This window comes from Simochromis diagramma, unplaced genomic scaffold (assembly GCF_900408965.1).
Source record: "Simochromis diagramma unplaced genomic scaffold, fSimDia1.1 OVJJ01000402.1, whole genome shotgun sequence".
Classification (NCBI taxonomy): domain Eukaryota; kingdom Metazoa; phylum Chordata; class Actinopteri; order Cichliformes; family Cichlidae; genus Simochromis; species Simochromis diagramma.
The window spans coordinates 2,710,319-2,737,645 of record NW_024386972.1 but is presented as its reverse complement, the minus strand read 5'-3'; the positions used below and the strand labels follow the sequence as shown (position 1 = coordinate 2,737,645).

The 27,327-nt window shown below is 43.2% G+C and overlaps 1 protein-coding gene across 28 annotated transcripts in view; it reads left to right on the top strand.

Moving 5' to 3' along the window:
* The window catches only part of tcf7l2 (transcription factor 7 like 2), an 87,575-nt gene that overhangs the window by 28,457 nt on the left and 31,791 nt on the right, over positions 1-27,327 (top strand). For 15 of the 28 annotated variants that reach the window (XM_040039240.1, XM_040039244.1, XM_040039239.1 and 12 more), the window contains exons 4-5: positions 1,478-1,579; positions 8,044-8,103. The exons of 5 other annotated variants lie outside the window; for them this stretch is intronic. In XM_040039240.1, coding sequence (XP_039895174.1) covers positions 1,478-1,579; positions 8,044-8,103 — 162 coding nt within the window. The remainder of the gene's footprint in view (positions 1-1,477; positions 1,580-8,043; positions 8,104-27,327) is intronic. 8 more of the 28 variants (XM_040039247.1, XM_040039252.1, XM_040039250.1 and 5 more) reach the window with 1 other exon arrangement.

Genomic DNA, 27,327 nt, shown 5'->3' with positions numbered 1-27,327 from the left:
ACTGATTTAGACACAGTCTCAGGAAGGGTCGCGACATGCTCACTCTCACCAGCACCGGCACACTCTCGCACACATGCGCACGCACATATCCTCAGACGTGCCTGAGCCGTCACTTCTGCGAGATGGCAACACAAAGAAAGCGGATGCGTACCTTCGTCGCTGTGCGAGCGCTACCACACAATTAAGCTCGATCTCTTCCGCTCTGCATAGATTGTCCTCGAGGAACAGATAATGCAAACTTTTTGTCATCATGTGCCAACATGTGATCATGGGTGTAATAATTATATATAAATATGGAGAAGAGACTGGGAAGAAGTGTGATTTAAGAGTGTCCGTGGCACTGAAGTTACAGCATGGGACTGTTACTCCTCTTTGGTGTTAGTTAGTCCCAACCCCAGTGATTTCTCAATGGAATTGAAGCAGATATAAAGCAAATATTCGAATGTAACTGAAATACCCGTTGTTATTATGCTGCGTAGAGCCCCTGTTGTTCCTTCCTTCACAGCTGAAACAGTTGCTGTGACCTCTTTCCCTCGAGCTAGGTGGCTGTGACATTGATAAGCAGAGTCAACACCAAGCAGTTGGTGGCTGAGCAAGCCACAGTTTACTGTGTGATCAGCAAGAATTTATAAATTTCGTACTGCTCTTGCATGTTTGAGCATTTGCAATGTTTTAATATGACTAAATATGCACATGTCCAGAAAGTTTCCACGGTCATTTTGCCAACAGGTATGAGCTAATACTTTTTAAGGTCAACGTATGTCATCAAATTACAAAGGATGCCACCAAGTTTATTACCCGGACAGATGTTTCTCTTGACCTGTGTTTCTGCTTATCTGTGTGCGTGTGTGTCAGAGAGAGAGAGAGGGTGGGAGAAAGAGACAGACTGACTTCTGATAGAGGCCAAGTCAATCATTTATAAGTGCAGTCAAGAGGTTTAGCCTTAGACGAGCGTGGTGGTGAGACGCCATGCTCTATCCACTTTATGGGTTCTAATAAAATGTCTGACAACAGTCACATTTATGACATTAGGTCATCTTAAAGCCATAAGCTGCGTACAGTGCCAGCCCTAACTCGACCTTAACTCCAGAAATGTGTCACTGAATCATGTGTCTGCTGCTTAGTTAACATAAAAAAAAAAATTAAAGATAAGTAGAGCTCTAAACCTGCGATGGAGCCTGGTTACCACATGTGTGCTATGTGTTTCTGATATGATTTGGTTTTGCTGCTGCCACTGCTGCTGCTGTGGACTCTCGTGTGCATGCTTGACCCATCCTCACCACCTTCTACCATCTGCCTTTAGATCTTTATTTGCGTTTCCATGTTTTTAAGTTACCACATCCATACACTTGTCAAGAAATGTCGTCTCCCCCCTTTTTTTTGTCTTTTTTTTAATTTGGTCTTTTGGTTTTTGCTTTCTGCATTGTTAACATGTTTTGTTTCTTTCTTTCCATTCTGTTTCCTTTCTGCCATTCAGTACCTACAGATGAAATGGCCCCTGCTAGATGTTCAACCAGGAAGTCTTCAAAGTAGACAAGCACTTAAAGATGCCAGGTCCCCTTCACCGGCACACATCGTTGTAAGTAATACGCCGCTCGGTCCTTTATCTCTTTCTTCCCTCATTCACGACTGACGGAGCTGAACAGAAACAAACCCTTGGACTTGAATACGCATAGCTGTTTGCATTTACCCTTAAACACAGTCACTAACCACCCAGTCAGTTTTATATCAACTTTTTCTTTTTTGTGCGGGTGCACGCTTTGACAAGGGCAGTTTCGTGGGTCCCAGAAAGCAGAGGTTTTGCAAGTGCGATCAGGGGCGGCCGCTGTGGCAGGTGCTGTAATCTCAGGGAAAAATGATAACTCCCGGGGCAGGCTGAGCTGGCTGATGGTGGAAAAACTGGTCTCGTGTTGACAACTTTCATGAGAATAGGCTAACGCTGGGCTGCTAATACACCGCCTTTGAGAGAAGTGTGGGCGTTCCTTCAGCATTGATTACCCTACCCATGTAGTTGGAGGAGTACTCTGGCAGGAGAGTTGGCTGGACAGCCATAGGGGCATATTCAGTACATGCACATAACAGAGCATCTATCCCAGGCATGTCAATATCTGAGAGACTAGCAGTTCTAGATTGAACAGTTGAATATGAACTTCATAGTTAGCCAAAGGCTTAAAGTTTTCAGGAGGTCAGCAGAGAGGTTGAACATGGGGAGGTGTACGTATGTGGTCACAGGGTTAGCGAGCCAAGAAAATCAATGAGAGTAGGGATTGAGCAGAATTAGTGAGGTGGCCATCAACGCCTTGGGCCGTTATTGGCACAGTTGTTACTTTTGTTTGGAGTGCATTAACTGTTATGAAAATGAAAATTTAAGAAGGAGAAACCTTCCAAGTTTGTATCCTCGTGAGTATCTCCTGTGGTAATGGCTACAAAGTAACCCCCCACCCCTTTTTTTTGTGTTTGCTGCACAGTTGTCATCATGACTCTGGAGCTCACGCCAAACGTAGTAAGGATTTTTGTCACGCAGATTACACTGTCAAGACACGGTGTCCCTCTGAGTCACATATGACATTTGATCAGTTCACTTACATTTATGGTGTGTAGTAAATACGTGCTCGAACGCTAGCTGAAAAGTTGGCAAACCAAAGCCTCTTTAGTGTTTTTGGCTATTTAAGTTAAGCACAACATAGCTTAAAAATAGCAGGACTTGACAAGGCTTTTTATTTAAAACAGAAACCCTGTCAAAAGTGGTCTTCAAGACAAAGAGCCAGTGATGACAGTGTTATTCTGAACAAAACAAGCCCAGCTAAGGCCCTCCTTATCTTCGCCTGCGATGCTAGTGTTATTTTTATACCAAAGAGTTCAGGGGGGCCTCTTCTTACTCTGTTATTTTCGGAGACGCTGAGAAAAAGAGTCCCAACTTCTCTGAAGTCATTAAACTGGTCGTAGGCAGCAAACGCTGCAGGTAAATACTTGAGGTTTTATCCTGCTATGAGTCATATGGCTGTAAATACCACCTCACATACGCATCAACCCGTGCAGCACAATTCACGTTTCTTCCCCGCATGAAGAAGTTTAAGGACAAGAAAAAGCGCTGCAGCTCTAACTTTGGAGACTCTGGGGGTGACGTCATGCTGCTTTTCTTCTGTAATAAACTGCTTTAATTAGAGACCTCATTTGGCTGCTAAAATGATCTATAATTGCAATTAAAGCACATTCTATAAATGTAAACATCTGATTTTTAGAAGACAGAGAGTAAGCTCCATTACAACGCCACACAGTCAGTCAAGCATGAAACAGTAATAGGCTTGGAACAAAAAAGGCAACACCAGCTCAGAAAACAGAAATTGGCTATGGGGCAAAAACAAACATGAAACAAGAAAGATGGACAACCAGACTGATGGAAGAAATAAGCTCGCAACAGTGAAAAGTAGAGACCGTACCTATTGAGTTACACCAAAAGATAAGAGACATAAAGACATAAATTGGTCATAAGTAATAGATCAGGGAGATGTAAAAGCAAAATGCATGAAGAGAAGCGAAGCCGTGGCCAGATCAGTTTTCTTCCAAGTTTAATAAAATCCTGGATCATTTTATGCCAAAGGACACTTTAAGGCAGTAAAGTGGGATTAAATGTAACAGAAAATTGCTTCTTTAAAACAAATAAAGACGAATAAAGTTATGTTAAAAATAGGGATGCTGCAGTTGTGACATTCTGAAACAGACCGTATTTTATTTTCTCGTTTATCTCGTTTTCTTTTAAGCTGGTGGGTGGAAAATAAATCCTTATTATAAACATTTAGCTCTTTTACATTTAGCCAGTACCACAGATAAACATTGGACACTGTAGGTCATCTAGTTTGCAGATAGCAGCAACATGTACATATGTTCATCCAACATAACCCCTAGTAAAAAGGAACCGTTAAGCCTAGTGTGGGCACAGATGGGCTTTGAGCATGGATACAATTTAGTTTGGGACTGAATAGGTGATTTCTGGCCAAAAATAATAGTGAGCCTAAGCAACCTTTTCCCAATTCAATCTCCTAAATGGGTTTTTACAGGGCTGTGAGTTGGATTTGATAATTAAAACCTCATCTGAATTCTAAATAAACCTTTTGGTGTGCTTTTTGCTTTCTTTGGGCTTTACTTGTAAGCAGAGAGCCAAAGAAATATCACATTGCAATAGTGAGAGCGCTCTTAAACTCTTAGTGTGATTAGTACTGACAGTGATCAATATGGGAGAATATATTGTAATATCTGTGGTCATATTGCCCAACCCCAGTGTGATCTGTTTGATAGAGTACACAGGCTGGTAAGATCAGAGGCATTGCAGCATGGCTGCATAGGCACACAACTGGCTGTTAGTACAAGTGATGAAATTGAATGTGAACTGCAGCTTGTATTGTTGCCACTCCTTCCATCCTGCTCCAGCATCCACCTCTGACTGAGAAGGAAGTGTGATTGAATGTTTCCCTGGTTTGCATCATATCAGCTGTCATACATATAGAAAAGACAGATAACTGTGTACAGCGTAGTGAATTCCAATGATAACCCCACGCGGACTCCCACAGGTGTCACTCATCGGTCAAGCCCTTTTTTCCCCCCTCCTTCTTCTTCTTCGTCTTCTTTTTTTACATCTACAAGATATAGGTCTGCACGATCTAGTACGTGATCCCCTTATCAATCAATTGGGCTGTAAACGGTAGCTTCTTTTTGTTTACAAATGCAAAGAAACATTCAATCACCTTGACTCTTCCTGCCTGGAGCGCTAACAGGCTGCTTCGACAGTGATAAGAACCTCTTGATTGGCCTGTCGATAACAGCAATCTGAAGCCTGAGTGACCCAGAGACAGTTAAAACAACAATATAAAGACGGAGAAAGAAGGAAAGACATCGATGCCTGCAGATAAAGCCTCTGAGAAAGTTAAGGCACAGAGAGATGGGCAGGGACAAAGATGCAGACAGATGGTGTCATTTCTGTCTGGAAGGCTCATTCGAGGTGGAGCACTGGAGGATCAGCCAAGAAAAAGAGGAAGTGACCTCACGCCGGCTGGTCTTTCTGAGGGCACGGTGTATGCCCCTGTTTACCATGCCCTCAAAGGGGGGCACGCAGGACTTTTTGAAGTGCCTGACCACCCCGCAGGCAGCCTCAAAACCTGCCGCTGCTGAACTTTCATGCCATTGGTTGAAAGTTATTCAATATTTATCTGCCTATTGATGTGTATTTCTAGAGGGAGAGACTCCAAGAAACATTTTTATGCCTCACACAGCTCCTGAGGGAAAGATCATAAACAGTCCTTACTTTGTCAACTTGCCTTTTTTATTATGAGGGTTTAATTTGACACTGTGGTCTTGAAGACTGTTTGTGCACACTTGGCTAGAGGAAGTAGCCTGAAGCTGGTTGATAGGTTTTGGAGTAGATATGCGTGACTTAATCAGTCTTATACTTTTATTTAGATAGGGATTATTGCGTTAACTGGTAACACAACATGTCACAACATGAGATTGTTTTGGAAATGCACCTCTTACACAGCATGTGTTGATGGCATAACAGTATTGCCGTAGCTGAAATCCAGGCTCATGTTGGTAATGTCATGGCATCATTTGTCAACTTTCAGAAAGTTTTTTTCTTCTTTTTTCTCAATTTTAATTAATCCAGTACCAAGAAACCAAGATATGCCATTCTAATTGAATCACATTTCCTAATTTGCTATTCTGGGAATGGTGGGTGGGCATGTCCATGTTAAGAGCATACGCACACAGTCTACTTTCTGACATCCACGTGCACAATCATGCACACGCGTACACAACCCTAGAGTCTAGAGTCTAGTCCTGGACGAACAATGTCTCCATTGTTTTGTGGGCTTTCACTGGCAGCAGGGGACGGCTGGAGTGTTAACCATTTCCCGACTGCACCTCGCTGTGTGCCATTGTGTGCGTGTGTGTGTGTCAGAGGAAGTGAAGCATGGGCTCAGGGATGAAGAGAAGAAGGGCACTCGCTCCAAGTGTATGGTAATTAGTGTGGAGGAAGTGATGGAATCTGGGCATTTTTACGGCTTGTAAGACCTCCCACCTGAGCTTTTGCAACTGTTGAACATGCGTATTTTACTCCCATTCGCTCTCACCGGTTCTATACTAGAAGGAGGCTGGGAAGAAAATAATACAAAGTGACATATTTTTGATATTAGGTTGGGGGGGGAAAAAGCAGCTTTAGCCATGCTTTCAGAAAAGACAGACCACAGTGGATTCCTATTATAGTCGTGCGACTGCTGCTCGAGGTCAGCATTAGAAAGAGACAGGATCACATTCACCCTCCTTGACCACTTCTCTGTCCATTTTGAGGGAAGAGGGATAAAGGGAGCTTCCTGTGGTCTGAATGGGCCATGCACCTGGGCTGTCCAGACAATCGTCCAGGCCTCCGGGAGGCCTAGCCTTCTCTCTTGTTAATTAGCGACCCCGTGGTCAGCAGCCACCACCCACAAACTGTCCATAGGCTTTACCCAGCGCACTTTCTCTATCCTGGCTTATGTCAGCCTTAAGCTGCTTTTTCCTTCTGCATTTAAGCCTTCTTCTAAATAACCTCTTCTACTCCACCCCACCTTTTGTCTTCTTTTTGTTCACGTGCATCAATCCTTGTCCTTCACTGCACATCTCAAACATAACAAGTAATTTTCATCTGATTCTTTTATGTGCAAGTATTTTCTTAGTTGAGTTTACTAATACTAATACTGCATTTTGTCATTCTATACACCAATATGTAAATCCAACTTAGCACGTGACACCACTGAAGATTCCATCCACATAGGCTAGTTCTTCTTGGCGGTGCCGTCCAGCTCTCAGATTAGAGACAGCTGTGACTGTCCGCTGTCACTCGCCGTCTTCTCCAGACAAGGAGTTTGTTCAAGGGGTCACGCTTACATCATCGGCTCGGGCCAAAATCTGAGGCAGTTGAGACATGGCGTCAGGCCCGGGAACTGTGACAATGAAAATGAGAGCACCTCAGTCATTGTATCTGTCCAGCAGTCTGGATGGTGGCTTGTTCCCACAGACAATCCACTCAGTGTTGGCTTAGTCAGCAACAACACCACAACAAAGCTCAGAGTCTTCGTGCTCCTAGGATTTGGAACATAACACCTTAATGTGTTAAAACACCTGATAACTTGTTAACAGGCCACCTAGTGAGAATACAAATTGTTAAATATTTAATTTATTTTGTCAAGTGTGCGTATTAAATTTAAAGACATAGTTAAGTGTCTCGCCCTCTTGGCTCTTTATCTCCAGCCCTTATTTTCTTCTCCTCCTGTCCTCTATAATCCCAAACTTTAAGGCAAATTATCGATCTTTTTAAATGTGCCAGTTTAACCTCTGAATGCCTCTTAAAGAAAAAAATCGGTATTTGAAAACCTAGTAATGTAGTTCACAATTTTAATGCCTATATCAGAGAGGTAAAAACACCTGAAAATTCTGCTCTGGGGACTCAAAGTCGCCATCATTTTATTTCAGGCGTAATTTGTTCTGCCATCAGTAAAAGCACGACTGGTGACACCTTTCATCCTGTCGCCTGTTTGCAGTTAAAATATTTTGAGCTTTTGCCAAAATGGTGGCGACGCTAAGTCCCTAGATCAGCTGACTGCTGCTGAACATATGTGAAGGTGCGCATGCTGAGGAGATGAAATGTTCTACCAAAGTGAAATACTGTTTGAACAACCAGCCAGCCAGTACTGACAACCGCGTAACCCCGTGCCGAGCCAGTGTTCTCCCATTCTCTCCGAGTAAAATTAGTCATAACTGGGCCGAGCGCGCACCCAGGAGAAAGCTGAGCCAGCAGAGATGAGGCAGTTGCTTAAATAACTAAAAGGCCAGGGGGATGCGTTATTTCCAGGGAGAACACGTTGCTTTCTGCATAAAACCTGGCCGGCTGGGATTGAGTGCAGATATCTGTGTGTTCGTGTGTGTGTGAGAGTGTACGAGTGAGAGAAAGAATAGATGAGAGATGGAGAGCTGATATAATTGTGTGACTTGGGAACGTCCATCTTTGCCTTACAGGGGCCCTTCCGCTGGGAATTCCCCGGACAGTCAGATCTGAGCCTTCACCAATTTCATTTGGTGAGAGACCTTTGAATTCCAAAAATATCTTCTTGGATTTTATTTTTGGTTGATTCCACACACAAATTAACAGCTGATAATTGATGATTTAAAACAACAGCAACAAAAATAAGAATGAAAAATGAAATCCTGGTGATGATGATGATGATGATGATGATTATGCTTTGCTGTTTATTGCGCTAATTCAGTGCTGCTGCTCTAATGCTAATGTGCTTTTTGAATGTCTAAAATGCCTTCATCCAGGAGATGGTACCGGAGGGACGGTGCTCAGGCTTCATTCTTTTACATCCATTTAACTTCTTGGATTTTCTTTTCTTTTTCTTTTTATGTTCAGCTTTATTCAGCTTTGAAAATGTTTTTGCATGTGACTGTTTTTACTTTCCAGATCTTTCTAGTGATAACATTTTTTTAAAAGAGGAGTAAGAAAAAAATAATGCATGTTTTAATGGGTAACGTCCTTTTTAGATGTGTGGCAGGGTAAGACCTTTTGTATGGGGGTAGCCAGGTTGAGACTAGTATGCAGACTACCCTGCATACTTTTTATTGTTTTTATTGCTGTTTCAAATAATTTTTATAAGGTTATTGGTGTTGAAAATATGATCAATTGGATGAAATTGCAGTTCTGTTTGTATATGCAAAACTCCTTTGCCGGCTTCATTTTTGCTTGTGTGGGTTGGCTAACTGTTTTAGACACTGAGGGCAGTGGGTACCCCTGGCCACCCTTAACTCTGCCACTGTCTGTGCACTTGTTTTGAATATTGAGAGTTTTCCTTATTCCTGGCATTTGGGTCCAGATTTTTTTCAAAGAGCAGCAACTCGTTGGTTACAACTTCTGTGGAATCTTTTTTAAAGCTCACAGGTAAAGTTAGTCCTGTTTCTACTGCAATGCTGACATTCTGAGGACATCGCTAAGCCTTGTTTTGATTTGCTTCAGTCGGGCATTGGGAAGTCAGAAAGAGGCTGGCATTACGAAGCCCATCAGAGACGTCTTAATCTCCTCTGAGACGTCCGTGGCTCTCTGGATTGCTTACTTGAATTGTTTGACTAATCAATTGCTTGTTGATTTTGCACACCATGTGCAGCCTTTGTTGTTAGGAGGGAAAAAACCCCAAACATAGCCCCTTTAAAACAGGCCGAAGGGAAATCAGCTGTTAATGTGGTTAACATTCCTCCGTTGACGTCGACACGATTCCCCCCCCCCCCCCCTCTCTTGTACAAGTGCCTTTGCTAGAACTTGTTTGACAAGGTCTGTAAGGATCACTGTTGGGTGTGCCTGTCTGTCTTTTTCTGTGTGTGTGTGCTCGTGTCTTACAAACAAATCTTTGTCTACACGAGTGTGTGTGCGTAGTGTCCTTGTGTTTAAGGTGTGACTTATTTAGATGATAGATAGTCAGGTTATGATATAACTTTTATGTGAGTGCATTCAGGAGTTTGACTCTATTTAACCCTGAGCTCTGACTTTCAGGCTTTCAAGGAGTGGATCGAAAGCCCCTAACTAATTAGGCTTTGGAAAAACATGACAATCAAGTCAGAGTTTATTTGCACAAAGAAACAGGGTCAAGGTTCAGGAGTAATATTAATGAATAATCTTAATTTACAACAAACCAATCCTCACATGCCGGCAGTCGGGGTGTGCTGGCGTTTGAGACATGTCCTCAGATAGGACGATCCCTGGTTGCATTTCTGTGGTCAGCATCGCGAGTGACAACAGACTCAGCGTCTCGGTACGCTACTGTATTAACACTGGAGGCCGTTTCACAGGGAAACTTGTTTTGACAGAGCTCCAGGTGTCTCATTGTTAGGGATGACATGGTTCAACAGATTTACCAATTAGCACCGGGTTGAGTGCGCAGGGTGGGTGGTAGCAAAGAAGAGGGGAGGGAAGAAATGAAACTCGGAGCGGTGGAGGGCGGAGTGAGAGTCGGACGAGGCGGATTTGGCCACAGTGATGGAATGAGGTTTTAAGTGAGTGGGGCGGGGGGTGGTGAAGAGGGGGTGACCATAGGGGAGGCAGGCCTGAGTAAGGCGATCCTTGACCTCATTTCCCCCCCCCCCCCCTCCCGGCAGTAGTAAGGAAAGGCCTGAGGTTTCAGCCGAGCCACAAAGAGGACGGAAGAGGCAGTGGGAGGGTAGCAGTGGCTCATGGCAACTTTTCAGGAGTTTGTGGCGTTTCTCTTGCAGACAAACTCCTACCTCTTACTTCTGCTGCTAACACGGGTCCATCTGCAGGAGTGGCAATTTCTTTTCGCCGCACCGCCTCGCCTTCCCCGCCGGTTTGCTGTTCTCACTGTGGTACGAGGCAGAATTGTGCGGGATTAAACAAAATGTTATTACTCCGTGCTGTTATTACTCTCACTAACCCTCTTTGTGTTTCCTCAGAAAATTCTGCTCCTTTTTTTCCAGGAAGTTTGGAAGTGAACTTTAGAGAACGGGGTGAAGAGATTTAGAGAATATATCCCAGGGGTGGGCTGCAGAATTTAGTGTTTTTTTGCTCTTGATTGTTAGCACATGCACACACATACGCAAATTCTTTGTAGCATGCATGTTGTGCAGGTATCACTGCCCTTTTTTTAGTTTTAAAAAAAGCGGGCGGTTGAATATATATATTTATATATTTCTCTCCCTCTCTCTCTCTATATATATATATACACACACAACTAGTGAAGGTTTGTTTGCAGTATTGTGCTTCTTTCAAAATGACAGCCTTCTGTAGTTGAGAAAAAATCACTTTTCAGAGGAGCATGCCTTTTTTTTGAGCCACAACAAAGAGAAGTCAGGCTTTTTCTTTATGTAGGAAACTGTCAGTTTACAACAACAACCAGACTACAACAGGGGCAAGTAGCAAAGTTGGGGAGCAGCTGTTTGTCTGATCCTTTAGTCAGCACAGGCATGGTGTTTAGTATATATTACTGTTTAATATCAAAGACTTGGACGTACACTTAAGAGAAATCTGGTAACTAGAACCTGGATCTACTGTCCTTTTCCTTATATTCTCTCATGCTGTCAGAATGATGGACGCTTGTATTTAAAATGGCCAAATTTTCAAATTGTGAGGGTAGCGTATGGACTTCAGACTGCTCCAGAGGGTGGGTTTTAGACAGTTTTTTCCACTCTTATCTGTAAGTGATGTCAATGAGATCATATATCCCAGCCAGCCCTGGCGCTTTAGGGCTGTGGAATAGCCGAGGGGCCGGACCAAGGCAGTATAAAGCCTTAATCACGCAAAGTTACTGTAGTAGAGCCTGCAAATAAAACAATATGGCATTGGAAATTAAATTTAGAAATTATAATAATAAAAGCAGTGGTAGGTGTATTTTCTTGTCTCCTAAACATATACCATTTAATTTTCTTACTAAAGTCTTGAAGTAAAATTTCAAAACTTTGGAAGTTTTGCCAGTTTTTCCCGCCCAGATATTTAAACCCTTTATTAGCAGTGCTGATGCACATAAGTTGTGGCCTATAGGGCAGAAAGACAGAAGGCATCTGAGACAAGCAACATGTACTTAAAAGATTTAATAAATGCAAACAGTAATCAGAAAGCAATCAATAATCCAACTACAGAAGGTGCTTCAAGGACATAGGCAATGAGTTATTGTTGCCTTCGTCTTTATAAGCCCCGGATCACTGTTGTGGCCTCACAGATATTTCTGGTTTTATAATGATTTAGCACAGAGTGATCCCACAATTGCTTTGGCAACTGTCTGTTCTTTACATATGAGCAAGCAGCTTGTGATTGAGAGTGATGGAGACAGCTTTCTGGAAAGGCCAAGGATACAGGGACTGTAGCGGGGAAAGATGGGAAGGGGTCGTGGGGTGTACGAAGCCCCGCCAAATTCCCCAAAGAACAATTTACAGTTATGGATGAATACACTGTCGCAGTCAAATTTCGACTCGGTGAATGTGTATGTGTCGGAGACGGTGGAATGCTGAGTGATTCCAGAGAGCACTTAAGCTGCCTCGAATTCAGTTTTCTCTCTCCCACCCGCGTTATAACAGGAGAGGGGGCTTTTCTTTTGGAGTTTGCAGGGGTAAACACGGGGTATCTGCTTTCTGAGTCATTTAGCATCGTCCTCCGTCACCTTCCTCATATATTCTAAACCGTGTTTCCTGGTTTGTCGGGGCAGCCTGAACGAGACTAACCCCCCAATTTATTTGATTTGTTCCTCTCTGCGGTTCCAATGAAGACCTATCTGAACTTTTCTTGGATTTGTTTGGCTCTGGTTTTGATGTGCGGGTTGTTATTTTTTTCCCTCCGTCTTCCAAGTGCGCGCAGTCGACAGTGTCTGAGTACCAGGCCTCGCTTTTGTCTCGGCCCGGGGAGGGAATTTGATGTGATGCTTATTTTCCTACTCAGTCAGTTTCTTTGAGTGTTTTTTTTTTATTTTTCCCCCTCTGCTCCTGTTTTCCCTTTTTTTGTTGTTTTTGTTTTTGTTTGTTCTAATAGTCCTCGAAGTTTGGGACACTTCTTTGAGGCAGGTGACGCTGTGATACGACTGCTTTTTGCATACCTATGCAGGTGTGAGCACGCTTTTGTATTTATTTATCCAGCCGTTCTGAAACGTCTGCTCTAATTGAACGGCCCGTTAAAGACGTCACTGGAATCAGTCAAGTAATAGCAGGAGGGAATGGTGATGGGGTGAAAAGGAGAGCTGCATTGTGGGAGATTAAGGAGGATCATCATCCTGGAGGTTTTTGGATGAAGCGAGAGATGGCTCAATACTCAGGGTATTGGCTGCTTTTCATGGGAGAGAAGTCTAAACTAATGTGTCAGACCGCTTTTTCTCATCAGCGAGATGTGCTATAGACGCCCAGCACTGGCTAGACGGTGCCTTTCGAAAGATGCAGAGAAGTGCATGCTGGGAAAAGAATAAACAAGCTTGTCACCAAAGTTGGGAAGAATCCTTAGTGCAGCGCTACTGTCAAAAAGCAGCTTCCAATTCATACATTATTAACATTACCTAAACGCATTATTTGTGTATTTATTCATTCATTTGTCTTGTTAACATCCTCCTGGAGTAAGATAAACAGCGCGGCCAGACTGGCTGCGTGACAGTTGTGTGTGAGATTTGAATAAAAAGCCCGGCAGCGTGATTGGAGTGAGACAGGAGCCCATTCTGTGGACACCAGACTTCCTCTCCAGGCTCATTAAGGGACAGTAAGGCGATGATGTCGAATCGGCGCGCACTTTACCGGCCTGCCTTTTTCTTTGAACAGCATCGCCCTCTTATCTGCAACATGCTCTGTTCCTCCATAACAAGACGCTCGTACTCCCGTGCACGCACACGCTCAGTCCGTCTCTCTCCCTGTCTCCCTCACACACACATTCTGCCTACATACACACTCTTCGTACTTATTTAGTTTGTGTAGACAGAAAACTCTTAAGTATGTGGCTTGTCCACAGAATTTTGGCAGCTTTTGTTGTATTTTCTCCTACGCTATCGAAAAAGCCCGGTCCTTGTTTTCTTTTTCTTTTTTTTTTTCTTGCACAGACATCACAAATGGATATTTTAATTGGAACTTTTGGCACTGTCTCCATCTTGTGTTGGAATGGCAGACAAGTGAGTGGCTGGCGAGGCCGGGGCTGGGCTGATTGGTGTGTAGCGAGGCGTGCCTAAATCAACTGGCAGCATGAATAGCTTGCTTGATTCTCACTGGCATTCACTGGAATCCATGCCTTCTTTCCTTTTTTTTTTTTTTTTTTTAAAACAAGATCCTTTCTTTGGAAAAAAAAATAGTGTGGAATAACCAACAAGGGAGAGAGAATACCTCCTGCTTCCCTGAAGCATGACTTCCCTTTTGTTTTGCTGGTGCAATTTACTTGCCTTTATGCCGACTCACTCCTTGAATCTTTTGTGCTTTTTGTCAGATTGAAATGGCTAACTCGTGTTGTTGCTGCTCCCTGGCCATAGATTCATTGACTTCACAGCTTCATGTGAAGATTTTTTTTAAAAATATGTGATAATAAAAACAAACATTTCACTGCAGCGAGATATCACTTTAGTCTTAATGTTTTCATATTTGAAGTCTAACTCAAAGGAAGTGGCAAGCCTGTTGGGATTAGTGTAGTTGCAGCCCTGATGATGATTAAGAATATCTGCTTTTTCAAGTGGTTTTAAGGCTTCAGACTGTTGCAGAGTTTGTTATGACTCCGTTACGCTGCTTTGTAAAACTGTGACGTCACGCTGCGATCTCTGCGCACCTCCGGGTTCAACGCCGAGGATTAAAGCAGTTGAATAAAACCGATAAAAGCGCTCAGTGTGGTTGATTGTCTTGTTATTTCTTTACTTGAGCAGTGCTAAACCCATTACTCCCATGCATGAATTCAATTACAACAATTCGGAAATAATTAAAGCAGTCCACTCACAATTCTGAATTATGCCGGAGATTAAATAAGCATATGTTTCTAGCGTCTCGTTTATTCATTTATATTGGAATTTGAGGAAGTGTCCACTTCCCGAATTCATGGAAAGTGAATAGATCACCAACCCCAAGTGACAAGCTGGGCTCGGTTCCTGCTCCAGCTTTGGCTTCACTGCAGCAGCTAATGCAGACCACATGTTTGAGCCTTGTTGCATCTGCATAAGTATACACCTGTTTAAACTTTGGACAGTCTTTTAGCCCCAAACAGTAAATTCAGGGAGACTCACGCCAGAGGTAGAGCGGCTGCAGAGCCGGGTCAGGTTGGAGTCATTGTAATCCTCCTTGACATAATGTAGTCTTTGTATTTGGCAGGGACGGTGTGCATGTGTGTGTGTGTGTGTGAGGGAAGACAGAGAGAGAGAGAATGCAAGACAGATTATGTGTGTGTGTGCAGGTGGGACTGTGTGAGCTGTATACTTTGGGCATGCAAATAAGTGTTTTTGTGTATGTGTGTGTGGTATTGGCCCTTTCTCTTCGAGCTGGTAGTCAGTGCTGTGTAATTACCTGGCTGTCTGCCACCGAGCCCCACTGGAGCAAAGACAGAAGTGAAGCTGGGTCTTACACAACGAAACGCAGCAGCTCGCCCTGAACCACAGGCTCTGAGTTTGTTCATTTTGGGTTCTGGACACATTCTGTCTTTTGACACGCAGATGACAAGTCAGGGGTGATTTTGAAAGACTACACTTAAAATAAAAGCCTATGAAATGAAACATTTAAAAAAACAAAACACTTAAATTTCCATAAAATATGTTCTGTCAGAAAAATCTCCACCAGAACTTCCCATAGCCCAGGATGGCACCTCCAGATTACCTGTTTACCCAAGCTATTCAGTTTTAATTAATGCAAAACAGAAAGACTGCAGATTCTTAAACTGAAGATGAAAAGAAAAATCCAACAACAACATGGAGGATGTTTTTGCTTTATAAATTAATTAAATAGTTCATAAATAATGAAAATTCTCGATTAGTTTAAGCTGCTACAGGCCAAAAAAAGGTTGTGAAATGTTGCTACAGGGGAAAAAAGCGCCTAACTGACAGACACAGACGGAAACGAGGTGGGGGGAGCAGCCAATATGAAGCCAGGAGAAGCCACAAGACAGATTTATAGTACTGGCATAAAGAGCATATCTGAACTTGCATGTGACTTCTCATTGCTCCAGCAGGCTGTGGTGCTCCCTCTACTTGCAAAGGCCAGTGTCCTAGGCGCACAGGTGGGCACATGCCTGTGCAAGCACGTGCCGCGACGTCAGCCTGTCCCGCCATTTTAATTGTTACATCTCCTCAGCCTTGATATGAGCAAAAAGGGAGGCCTAGGTAAAACCTGGCACATCAAAGGCTACCTCCCCTAGTCTTACAAGTTGCCTGTCTCTTTGGAGGAGCGCAGGCTTTGGAGAATCAGAAAGGGGTATTGGAGAGGCGGTGTGGATCCCCGGCTTGAATGAGTTTGATGGACTAATTGTAGCCCCCAGTGGACACAGGCACACATCACAGAGGGCTGGCTGAGTAGGGGAGCAGAGGCTGCTGCTGGAAAGTGTTCCTGCTTAGCTTTTCCCTCCATATCTGGATTTTTGCACATGCCAATGTGTCACCTTTGATTGCGGTGTCCTGTCTTAAGTAGATGGATGCCATGGATATTCCAGTCCCTCTTTTTCTCCACTGTTCCTCCATTTCAGTCCTGCCTTTCCTTCCCTTGCTATAAACTTACAAACTTTTTGTGTTTCCTCACACAGCTGCAGTGTTTTGTGTGCTCACTTTGACATCCTCCATTGGAATTAAAACCTTTTTCTCTATGATTGCATCCATCAGTGATAGCACTGCATGCTGGCCTCTGCATTTAATAAGCCTTCTGGCTGAACTGTAACACAATGCACAACAAAGCAAACATTGCACACACAATGCCTTACTACCAACAACATTACCAACTGGCTCGACTGTAGTGGTGATCAAAACAAGGGCCTCTCTGTAGCTTTGAACAGTTTTCTTTATTCCCTATCTGCTTCAAAAAGAAATCAATAGCCAAAACTTTTGAGTGCATTTATCGGCTTTTCCTCCCATTGCTCTTCCCTCCCTATCACCAGTTTGGCAGTTGTATATTATGCCAAGAGTAAAGCACAGTTAAAAGGAGAAAGGCACAAGGAGATGACACCAGCAAGGAAACAGCTTGTGTTGGGTAGGGCCTTGGCTGGGAGAAAATCAATGGGAGGGAACACTTCCATACACGGAAATGGCACAATGGGAGGGAGAGGAGGGAGTAAAGATTCTTTCTTTCTTTTCTTTTTTTTTTTTTAAACTGAAAAATGATGCATTTGTTTTTCCCAGGGAGAGAAAAAGCAAAGACGAGGAGATAAAAAAAACGGAAAAAAAAAACACTCTTCTGAACATCTTTTGAAAAAAAGCCAGTTCTTTGGTGAGGTTGAGTTGTGTGGTTAAGGTTTGTTTTATCCAACTGTGCGGAAGCGTGTGTAGCTGTCTTTCAGGTTTCTTTTTAGTTGAGGCGCAGAAAGACTACTCATGGCATGTTCAAGGGCACTCAGTGGACACGGATGCCCTGCAGGAGGCGGAATTATGAATACAACATGAGTAAACAGACACCTACATATACTATTAAAAATAGTAAGGCTAGCACTTGGCAAGAGACCATCTTTAAGTAGTAATTTGAGCCGGTCCGTAGCATTTCAGCCTTACTCTTCCGAGGGTCATTGATAAAGACTTGTTTTAAAATAAATAAATAATTTTTTTTTTTTTAAATCGTCTCTAATTTGCCTGATAGTGGGATGATTTGCACATTGGCAGTAATGTATTCCTGTGTGCATTCCTCCAGTACAACCGTTTTAGTATTCAGTTTAGTGATAAAGGATTTTTTTTTTGTAACACAGCAGCTGTGAACAAAGAATACAATAGCACACAAACTTGAAACACAATTCCAAGCCTGAGCCTTGAATGCCATTCAGACTTCACTGTGACTGAGCAAACCCATTCAGTGGGAGTACGCGGCGGTTGAAGAGATGGTATCAAGTTGCCTGCAGATGGAGGTCAGTGTGACTGGCACAGTTGGCACCTTGGCAGAGCAGCAGTGTGCCGCAGCACTCAGCTCCGCAAAGGATGCGTCGACTGAAGGAGGAGGGGTGGGGGGGTGACCGGGGAGCGAAGCGTTCTTCTCACTTCTCCTTTTTTTTTATTGTCTGCGCTTCCTGTTTTGAAAGCCATTAAGGAGCAAATTTCCTCACAGCGAGAGGGGAGATGAAAAGGCCCGGTCTTTTGAAACATGTCCAAGCACAAATGTGAAAAAGAGGGGGAATGATAGCTATCTGTAAACATCTCTGTCGAGGGGTCGACGGAAAAGGAATTGTGAGGGGGGAGAAAATGATACATTCATTTGCGTTCTTCTTCTTCTTCTTCTTCTATTTTTTTTTTTTGATTTGCTGATGAAAGCGATGCTGCAGTTTTTGTTCCAAGCCAGCTGTATTGCTCTTTTCACTGCCACACTAATGTATCAGGGCAGAATCGCATAACTACACAGCCACCCCCCCCAACCCCTTTCCGAAAATGCTTTGTGACATCTGCATCCACACATGTCTGCATTCACTGTAGCCAGTGAGTATTTATAGATGAGTTGGTTTTGTCATCCATTGATCCTTGCAGGTTCTCTGATCACAAAATTGCGCTTCTAAGCGGCGTTTGTGCGCCATCACAATGGTAATCTCTCTGCATTTGAACAGAGGTTACCTGCAGAAGCGGACTTGATCCGGTGCTTGGCTTTTTTTTTAAAAAGTCCAACCTAGTCATAATTGCCACAGCTGTCCTGTTTAGTTGGCATACAGTGTATTTACACCAGTTTCCCCTCAGTGGTGCTTGCCTAGTTTCTCAAGAGCAGCGATAGCTTGGTGCTGCAGACTCCTCCTCCCTCTCCTCCTCCTCCTCCCTCCTACCCCTCACTGCCCCCGAGCCTGGCCAGTCTGCGCCTCTTAATAAAACCGACAGGCTCTAATTGGGCTTAATTGCACCCTTCGGGCGTCGTCAAAAGGAGTGTTGCTAAACAAACTGCAGGGTCTGCAAGCAGGCCAGCCAGTCTGCGGCTGCACATTGGCCGCTGAGCTCATGCCTCCATGTTATGCGTACCGATCGCCAGAGCTCGCTGCATAAAATGCACAGCGCATGTGAGCGTTTAATGGCACATTAGCAATGTGCATGAGTAAGCATCAGATTTAATTGCGTGGGTGTGCGTGCATGCGAGTTTGGAGCTATGCAGCAAGCCATTCATTCCTCTCGGTGAGCCAACTGAACAAGAGATCACAAGTCTGAGAATCTTATGCATTCAAGTAGGCAGCGTCACCTGACTGTGAACCTCTCAGCGCTCTCTGCCGCTAAATCGACACCGACAGTAAAACAGAGTACGTCTGTGTCTTTGAGGAAGTGTCTACAACTCCAGGTGTCAGAAAAGCCTTTTAAATCCCCGCTATTATGAAAACCCCTACCAAACAAATCCCTGTCTGCCTTTCAGCTATGTAAGCAAAAAGATGAAGTAGTGCTCTACATCCCGGTAGCACCACCTCCTGGTTAATGGACAGGGGCGGCCATGATACTGATTTCCTTTCTGAATGTGGTCTGATTCGGAGAGGTGGAGCAAGGCGCTCGCCACATGGGCCTTTGCTGGGTCACTGACCACAATCGATGGAGAGCTCCAGATGCGATTGAGTCATTGAAACGGCAAAGCCTAACCTGTGTCTGTGTGTGTGTGCGCGCGCGCGTGTGTATTAGACGGCAGCGACCCTAAAGCTGCAACCCGCGAGGAGAGAAAAGACAAATCAGTGAGCACAGCACAGCGCTAAAATCCTTCTGGCTATTTGTTCCCCTTCTACCCTTTGAGCTATTTACTCATTACAGCCTTTCACAGCCTGTTAGTCTTCCCGAAAAGTTTCGGAGTTCCAGTTTGTTTTGAAGGCGTGCAGCTTGAGACGAAAAAATGCCATAAACAGGATCGCTTCTATTATGCAGCGTTACGCCAGGAAAGACACGGGGAACAAGGCATCCACTGTGTTTTTGTCCAGAGCTTAAAAGTCGTGTAATGATGCAGTGGCTGAGCTGGAGGCCCCATAAAGACTGGAAGGGCCTCATTTCAGTGGCCTGCTGCTGCTCCAGTGCCTGACTGGCAGACTCCATCACCGCTTCTTTTAGGAAAAGAGGTAGAGCACATAATTAAGATATACAGCCCAGGGTGGACTGAATATATAGACTGAAAATATAGAGGAGCAGGCCAGTCTGCCTCAATCACAGCCTGTGGTTTAGTGTTTGGCTGCAGATGGTGCCCAGACCTGTATGAGTGTGTGTGTGTGTGTGAGTCTGAGCAGTGTGAGCAGCATGCTATAAAAGGCTGGTGAGTTGAGCCATAGCCTCTCTGTGTGTCGGGGTCACAGCGAGCCAAACTGTTTGTGCGTGTTTGTGAACACGTACACATACTCTGTGCGGGTATTCTGTGTATTTATTTGTGTGTGTGTGTGTGTGTGGGTGTGAAGGATGCAACCCTGCTCCCTGACCCAAAGTTCTTCACCATCCCATCTCTCTGTATTCATACTGTTGTAATATATAATCCTGCTGTCTGGGGCAGCAGTGTGTATCAGAGAGGACACCTCTTCCACTGCCGGTGTGCACACAAACGCACACACGCACTTTGCTGCTCACGCCTCAGTTGTTTCAGTGCTTTGTCACTCTCTAATGATAACTATCCATCAATGGTAGGGGCGTTGCTCTTGGAAATGAAGATGGATTGAATTAGCGCTGAGTGTGCTGGCCGCTGCGTTGTGGCGGCAACCCGTAATTACACTGTCAGGACCATTGAACCCCCCTCAACGAGACACTGAACTTAACACATTTACACCAGGGTTGATTACAAGGTCTTTTAGTCTGGGCAGATTCAGATCATGTAGTTTCTAATAGCAAGTGAAAGGCCCAGTCATTTGCAGGAGATTAGTGAAACGGTGTGATGTGTGTGTGCGTGTGTGCAGCGGTTCCCTTGCGCTGAAGTGAAGGCGAGTTGCTGCAAATTTACCCTTATGGTTTGGGAAGTTATAACAATAGCAGAAGCTTCATGCAGTTTCATTGTCCCGTGATGAGCAAACACATATGGGAACGATCATGTTCTGAGCTAGCCTGCATACTGGAGTGAAAAACCTGATAGAAAAGCACGCAGCTGGAACTGAGCCTGAGTGGGAAAGGGGAGTCCAAATTGAAACTGCTGCATACTTTGAGGGTAAACTTGATATGTGTACATGCCAGGGATGCTGATATTGAACCCATTCACTGCCAAATAGCATTATATTTATCAGTAGCATATTCTTGTGTCTTATCAATTATACGCTGGCTAAATGCTTAAAGATTGTGTTTCTTCTGGCGCAAAAGATCAAATAAATAACAACAAACACCCAATAAATGCAACCATAGTTTTCCCAAGGTTGTTTATTTTAAACACTGGCATTGGTGCAAGCCTGACAGATGCAAAAAGTTGAGTGTTTTTTCTTAACCACAGTCAAGGCTGAATGCCAGAGTTTGAGACTGTTTGCAGTTTATGGTCGCAAATATTGAGATGTGCAAGCGTGCATTGCCTCAGTAAACACTGTGTTAAGAATATTAGGGATATTATGCCATAGACAAATGCAGAATTAGCTTAGACGACAGATGAAAGCTCTTCTTACACACTGTTGGAGAACAGAAAACCAAGCGAAACCCAACTGTGGTCTATGTGACAAGCAACCACAGTGAATAAGTACAGTGTGCAGCCTCATATGATTTCAGATTTTTTTTTAAAAAAGAAGCCGCAGAATAATATTTTGCTGGTACTTAGCTTTTAGTTATCTGTGAAATACACAGCAATAATTGCATTCGTTAAATTACACACTGGTCTCAGAAGAAACATAAACACCGATGGCGTTAATAGTATAGGCAAGTAACACAACTAAAAACAACCAACCTCCACCCCCTCCACACAGACCTTCGCCAAGCTTCACTGTATTTCTCCCTGCACCCTGGAACATGAAAATTGGGCTGAAGTGTTTGTTATTAAACACGTCCGGGGGAAACTCCAGGAAATGGACTTCATTTCATATAGAGGCACATGACTCAGAGGATCTTAGTGAACCAATTAACCTTACCTCAGCTCATTAAAAACTCTCCTTTCATGGCCAGAAGCAGCAACTCATCTACTAACACGGGACATGAAAGCACAAATTTGTCCATCCAAAACTCTTAAAAGTAATTGGGAAGGTAGATACGAAGGGCCGGTAATCTAGTGACACAGCCTAAGTTGAGTGAAGTGAAAATAGAGGTGATTATAGGGCGAGCCGAAAGATCACGCTCATGATCTCATAAAAAATCTGAATGTAATTATCAGCCTCGGAAGTGTGCAATAGATCTTAAAATTACCCTTCAGGATTAAGGCTGTTTCGCTCAAGGTCACAGCGAGGTAGAGGGGGCATCCTGAGAGCAGCGGAGGCTGGAAGGACAAAAACGTCCTCTTCACACAGTGGAGATCAGCTGTGCCTCAATTATGCTGGTGCCAAGAGAGAACTTAAACTTTAGACATAACATCATTACTGACTGACGATATTACACATTTTCCTGCTGTTTTTCTGCAAGATGTGTTCCTATGAAAGCACGTAGTCGGCTTTGATTTGTTTTTAGGGGCGCAACAAAATATTTTTTACTTCTGTCAAGGTAAGATAGTGTTTTTACCACAGCGGTTACATGTTTAAGCTTAGCTCAACACACGCCATTGTTGTCCGAGGATTTCGCTTTCGATCTCATTGAAAGTCCATTTGTGTTGCCCAGCAAGAACATTAATTTTTTTCCCCCCTTGCACATAAAACATTATTCTCAGGCCTTTGTTGAAATTATCTAATGGGTTAATGGCATTGAGAGTACCCATTCAGCTCTTTCCACGCTCGCGTGCCTGCCTGAGAGTGTGTGTGCATGCCTTGGCTCACACTGTGCACACTCATCTAACCACATGCAAACAACCAATCTCTGTCATCTGCATCAAAATAATTACAGAGAGATAAACACACCATTTGACCATTTTCACAGTGATCTAATCTGAAGCCGGGCTGTGAAAGCGCACGGGGGAGATGATCAAATCCCCGCTTAATGGAACTGATCACTACTGTGTGTTCAACATTCAGCCGACAGCCGTGTTACAGATGCATCGCCTCGTTTTCCTCTGCGTTTAGCATGCCGGCTTCGCCGCTTCAGCCATGTCTATTTAGAACAGAAATAAAGATTAAAATGACATTAGGAATAAATTAAAATTTTGACTCCGCGTCCCGTTTTTCTTGGCCGTACATACCAGTTTAGTGTGAGAAAACAAACGCAAGGCCTTTTGTGTCGAGGTCAGGATTGCGATGAACTCTTAAGTATACTGGTTACAGCCCTATTGCTCCAAGCGTTTCCATCTCCTTTTAGCTAGAAGGCAAACGGCATCCGAAATCTGATTAGCCTCCATTACAAAGAGTGATATTTTCATCCCGCCGATTCTCGGCACTGCGTCAGAGCATTCGGTCGCTTTAATGCCGGGAAAAGCCTACTCTTCTGACAGATAGTAGATATTCCCAACATCACTTGTTTGGACATTTATGTCTTTTATGACATGGAATAAAAGACGGGCAAGAAAATAAAAAGCTACTAAATAATGTCAAAAGATCAGAAATCAATGGGCCGGAGGAACGTGATACGCACATCTCCGTAAGCGACCGGCCCGCTCCCCCCCTCGCATTGCGAGTGTCTTTCCACAGCCACTAAAGTTGCTTTTGTTCACCCCCTCGGAGATGTAACTCAAGCATGAGGAAGCCGTCTGACAATGTTTGGATATCGGCAAAAAAATAGCCTTTTACTTAAAGGTTACCGGCCGAGGTTTATTGAGTTACATGTTCATCAATGATGGGAGGCAGAGGAGTTGAGCCATGAGAGAGCTTCTTCATTAATGTGTAGGTTTGTATTTCACATTTTGATGTAACTGTGCTGTGGAGTAGCAGGAAATGATCAATGAGGCTGTGGATAAAATGGTTGTGATTTGTTTGTTTTTTCGTTTGTTTTTTTAATCGAAATTTATTACATTTATTCAATGTAAGTCTATTTTAAAATATAGTTTATAAAAAAATGCAAATGTTACTTACGTAATTATGCTACTTTATTGTAAAAAAAAATATTTAATTGTATTATTATTATTATTATTGTTGTTAATATTTAGATGATGCATTCTTAAATTTCATGATAAAAATTGTTTTATTAATAAACAGCGATTTTAAGATTTATTTAAAAATAGTCCTGGATATATCAAAAATATTTTAAAATCAAATTTTATAATTTTTTTGGCATAGATGAATATAACTGCAGAATTCGTGTGACAATGTTGCTGCAGGACAAACAAAATGTAACAGCACATTTTAAATGGTGCCGTGTAAATTAAATGATAAATGCTCGTGTGAAGATTGATTTTGAGAACTGATAAATACAAAAGAAAAGCCCTAGCGTTTTTTCCCCGTAAAGCGTTTTATTCCTTTAATCTGATAATAGCTCCCCTTGTAGGGTAAAAAATAGATACTGCATTTATCGTCTAGTATTTTTGTTGGATCCGTAGGTCACGGGCAGGCTACTTTATTGCCTTCTTTTTTCTTCCCAAAGAAATGTTGGACTCCTTTTAAAGTAATTTCTACGGGTTAGTCTAGAGGTTACAGTATAGGGTTTCAACTTCTGTGGGAGTTGTGATCTGTTCTAATGAGAAAAAGAAAATGTAGCACCACAATGCTTTGTGTCACCCACTGAGGCTGAGAGATAGACACAGGATTAAAAAAAAAAGAAAGGGAAGAAAAAAAAAACAATTTCTGGACATTTCTAGGAGATAAATTTAATTTCTTTGCTATTTGGAGGTCTTCTTTGAAAACGCAATTGTAATGAACACATTCAAAACTGGAGAATAGATTTACCCTCGGCTTCAAATAAGGCTGCGTTATCGGACTCTGTCATTCGCTCCTTCCCATTTTCGAGCTGCTAATTGATGTTTTTGATGTTGGCGAGAAAATTGAAGAAAATGTCATGAGTGAACCGGCGCGGAAGTTAATAAGATTGACTTCGTTGACTGAATTCACAATGAGCGAAGGAGAGGCGTGTAATGGGGACTGCTGCGAATTCGTCCGTCCATCTGCCGAGGGATGAAATTGACACCGAGCGCGAATGGGCCCGTAGAGGTCGATGTGGAGGGAGGTAGCATTTGGGATGCCCTGTCTGTCTTCAAAAAAAAAAAAAATGAAAATAAATAAATTTTTCCCCTCCCTTCGTAGCCGTTGGGTTTTGGTTTGTTTGTCTACTGATTGGAGTGCATAAGCAGCTGCTTTTCCAGAGGGCTCCTTGCCCCAGCTTTTCTGTGGCGTCGTCTCCCAGGGCTGTTCTTTCCTTGCACCAAACAATGCTACTTCTTAATGCTGTTTTGAGTCTGAAAAGCTGCACAGCTTTATAAAGGTTAGATTAAGATGTGGCTAAAAGATGCACCAATATCAGTTAGGGTCATTGCATATGCTTGGCCAATGTGTAGCCGAGCCTGAACTTAAATCCCCTTAAATAAAAGGATAGAAGCACCACTGGGGTCGCGCCATCTTGAGCCATTTATCGAGCACTGGCTGATAGCCGAACGGAGAAGGATAATTTCTCGTGTTGTCTCTCCTAAAGTGAATTTGCGCTAATACTCCAAATATTTGTCAGAATTTGGCAAAGTTTAATCAATTTAGCCGTAATTTTAAGGTTTTTATTTGTCGATGCGCTAATGTTCAGTGTAATGGGTTCGCCGTTTTTAATTGGAGTACGGATTACTTGAGTTTGGTTCAGTGCTTCTGATTATTTTTCCCAGCCTGAAGGGGACTGAGCTAAACCCCTAATACGGCCAGTACCCCTAAGCGCTCGTCTTTTTGAAGACACCAAACAAAAAAAAAAGAAAAAAAAGTGGCCTCTGCTAGCGTTCGGCCCTCCGAGAATCGTGGTTAAGGGACATTATTCTCAGAATAGGCAATTAATTCCGCTGGCAACGATCGGTTCGAGCGACTTCCCCCACCGCCCCTCCAAATGCCCTCCTCTCCACCCTCCACTCGCCATTTGAAATGCTAACACAATGAAATATTTTTCTATTGGTCCATGTCCCTCGGCTAAGCCACCGCCGCGGGCAAAGAATTTCATCGACTGATGAGACCACAGGCATGCCCGATAAAAAGGTTAACTGTACGTGACACGCACTCCAAGTAGCCCGCGCTACCTTGAACTCTCAAGTTCTGTAACTTTTATTTGACTTTTTTATTGTTAGCGAGTGCGGGCTGTGTGGCCCGGTGAAGCAGTTTGAAAACGGGGATAACGTGACGTTTTTCAACAAAGTAATTTTCTCGTTTTTTGATTGCGCTTTTTCTGGGTCGGCATTTTACAAGCAAGCTTCCATTGTCTGGTTATTCTTAGACAGATTGTTGTTGGGTTTTCTTGTTTTTTTTAATGAAACGGAAACGAGCTTTAATCAAAGACAGGATAACTTTACTTGTAGTGTCGTGTTTCATACCGTACAACTGAGGAATATATTTGTCGGACAGTAATTATTCCCTGTGAAGATTAAAAAGACAAATTTAATCTATTATTATTATGATTATTATTTTTATTATTGTTATTGTTTTTATTGTTGTGGTCTTCCATTGTTTTGGATTTTACCTCAGCTTGGCTTTGCTGTGTGTGAGAATAAAGAAAGATCCAAGATGGCACATTTCTTCCACCTTCAGGGGTAGGCAAGGTAGACTGCCAGAGAGTGGGAGGAGGATTCCAGGCTGTTTTCAAATTGTTAGTAAAAGATATATGGGCACAGAATAGGCATGGCTGCTGAAATACCCCCCAAAACCATCTTTCATGCACATAAACACACATGCATACACACCGCGCGCACACACACATACACACGGAGTGCTGTGCGAGGACTGAGGCAGGTGGCTCCCCATGGCTGCAGCTTCATGACAACATGCCATTAGAAATAGCAGGCCTGTTGATCAATCCTGCCGACATGACAGCTTCGCCGCGAGGCCTGGCTCTTTGAGTGCCGACGCCGCGGCAGCTCCCTCTCCCGTTTCTCCCCACTAATTGGTGAAGGTTTCTCTTATATATGCTTTTGGCACAGTGCTTTTTTTCTCCTCCACCTCCTCCTCCTTTTCTTCTTTTTCTCTCTCACTCTCTCTTTTTTTTGTGCTTTTTTAGCTTTCCATTCTCTCTCCCACCACCCCTTCCACCCCATTTTATCTCTTTCTCTTTTTCTGTCTTCCCTTCTTTAACATACTGTGATAAACAGACGCTATATATTACATAAACACACGCACACAGTATAGGTAGAGTATATATTCTAGGTATGTAATATTTTTTTGTTTTTCAGTTTAACGTTGTCACAGTGGAAACGGTAACTTTGGGTGAGATATTGCAAGTGGGTTGAGTAAAAGGAATGTGTGTGCCGCGGGCACTGTTCGTTCTGTATTTTTTGCGGGACTTTTGGAGCTGGGATTTGACATTGACTCTAGGCAATGTGCATCAGTACGAGATACACAATGGGGATCAACCAGAAAAAAAAAAATTAAGTCTTTGTCAGGTGAAATGAAGGAGAAACTAGGCCTTTGATATAGTTGCATTTTTAATTGCATGGTTTGTTTTGACAATTTAGGCAATGATGCTAAAAATACTTTATCCATAATCGAGTTACGCTGTCATTTATGTTGTCCTCCTTTTTTTTTTTTGGTTTTTTGCTTTTCAGAAA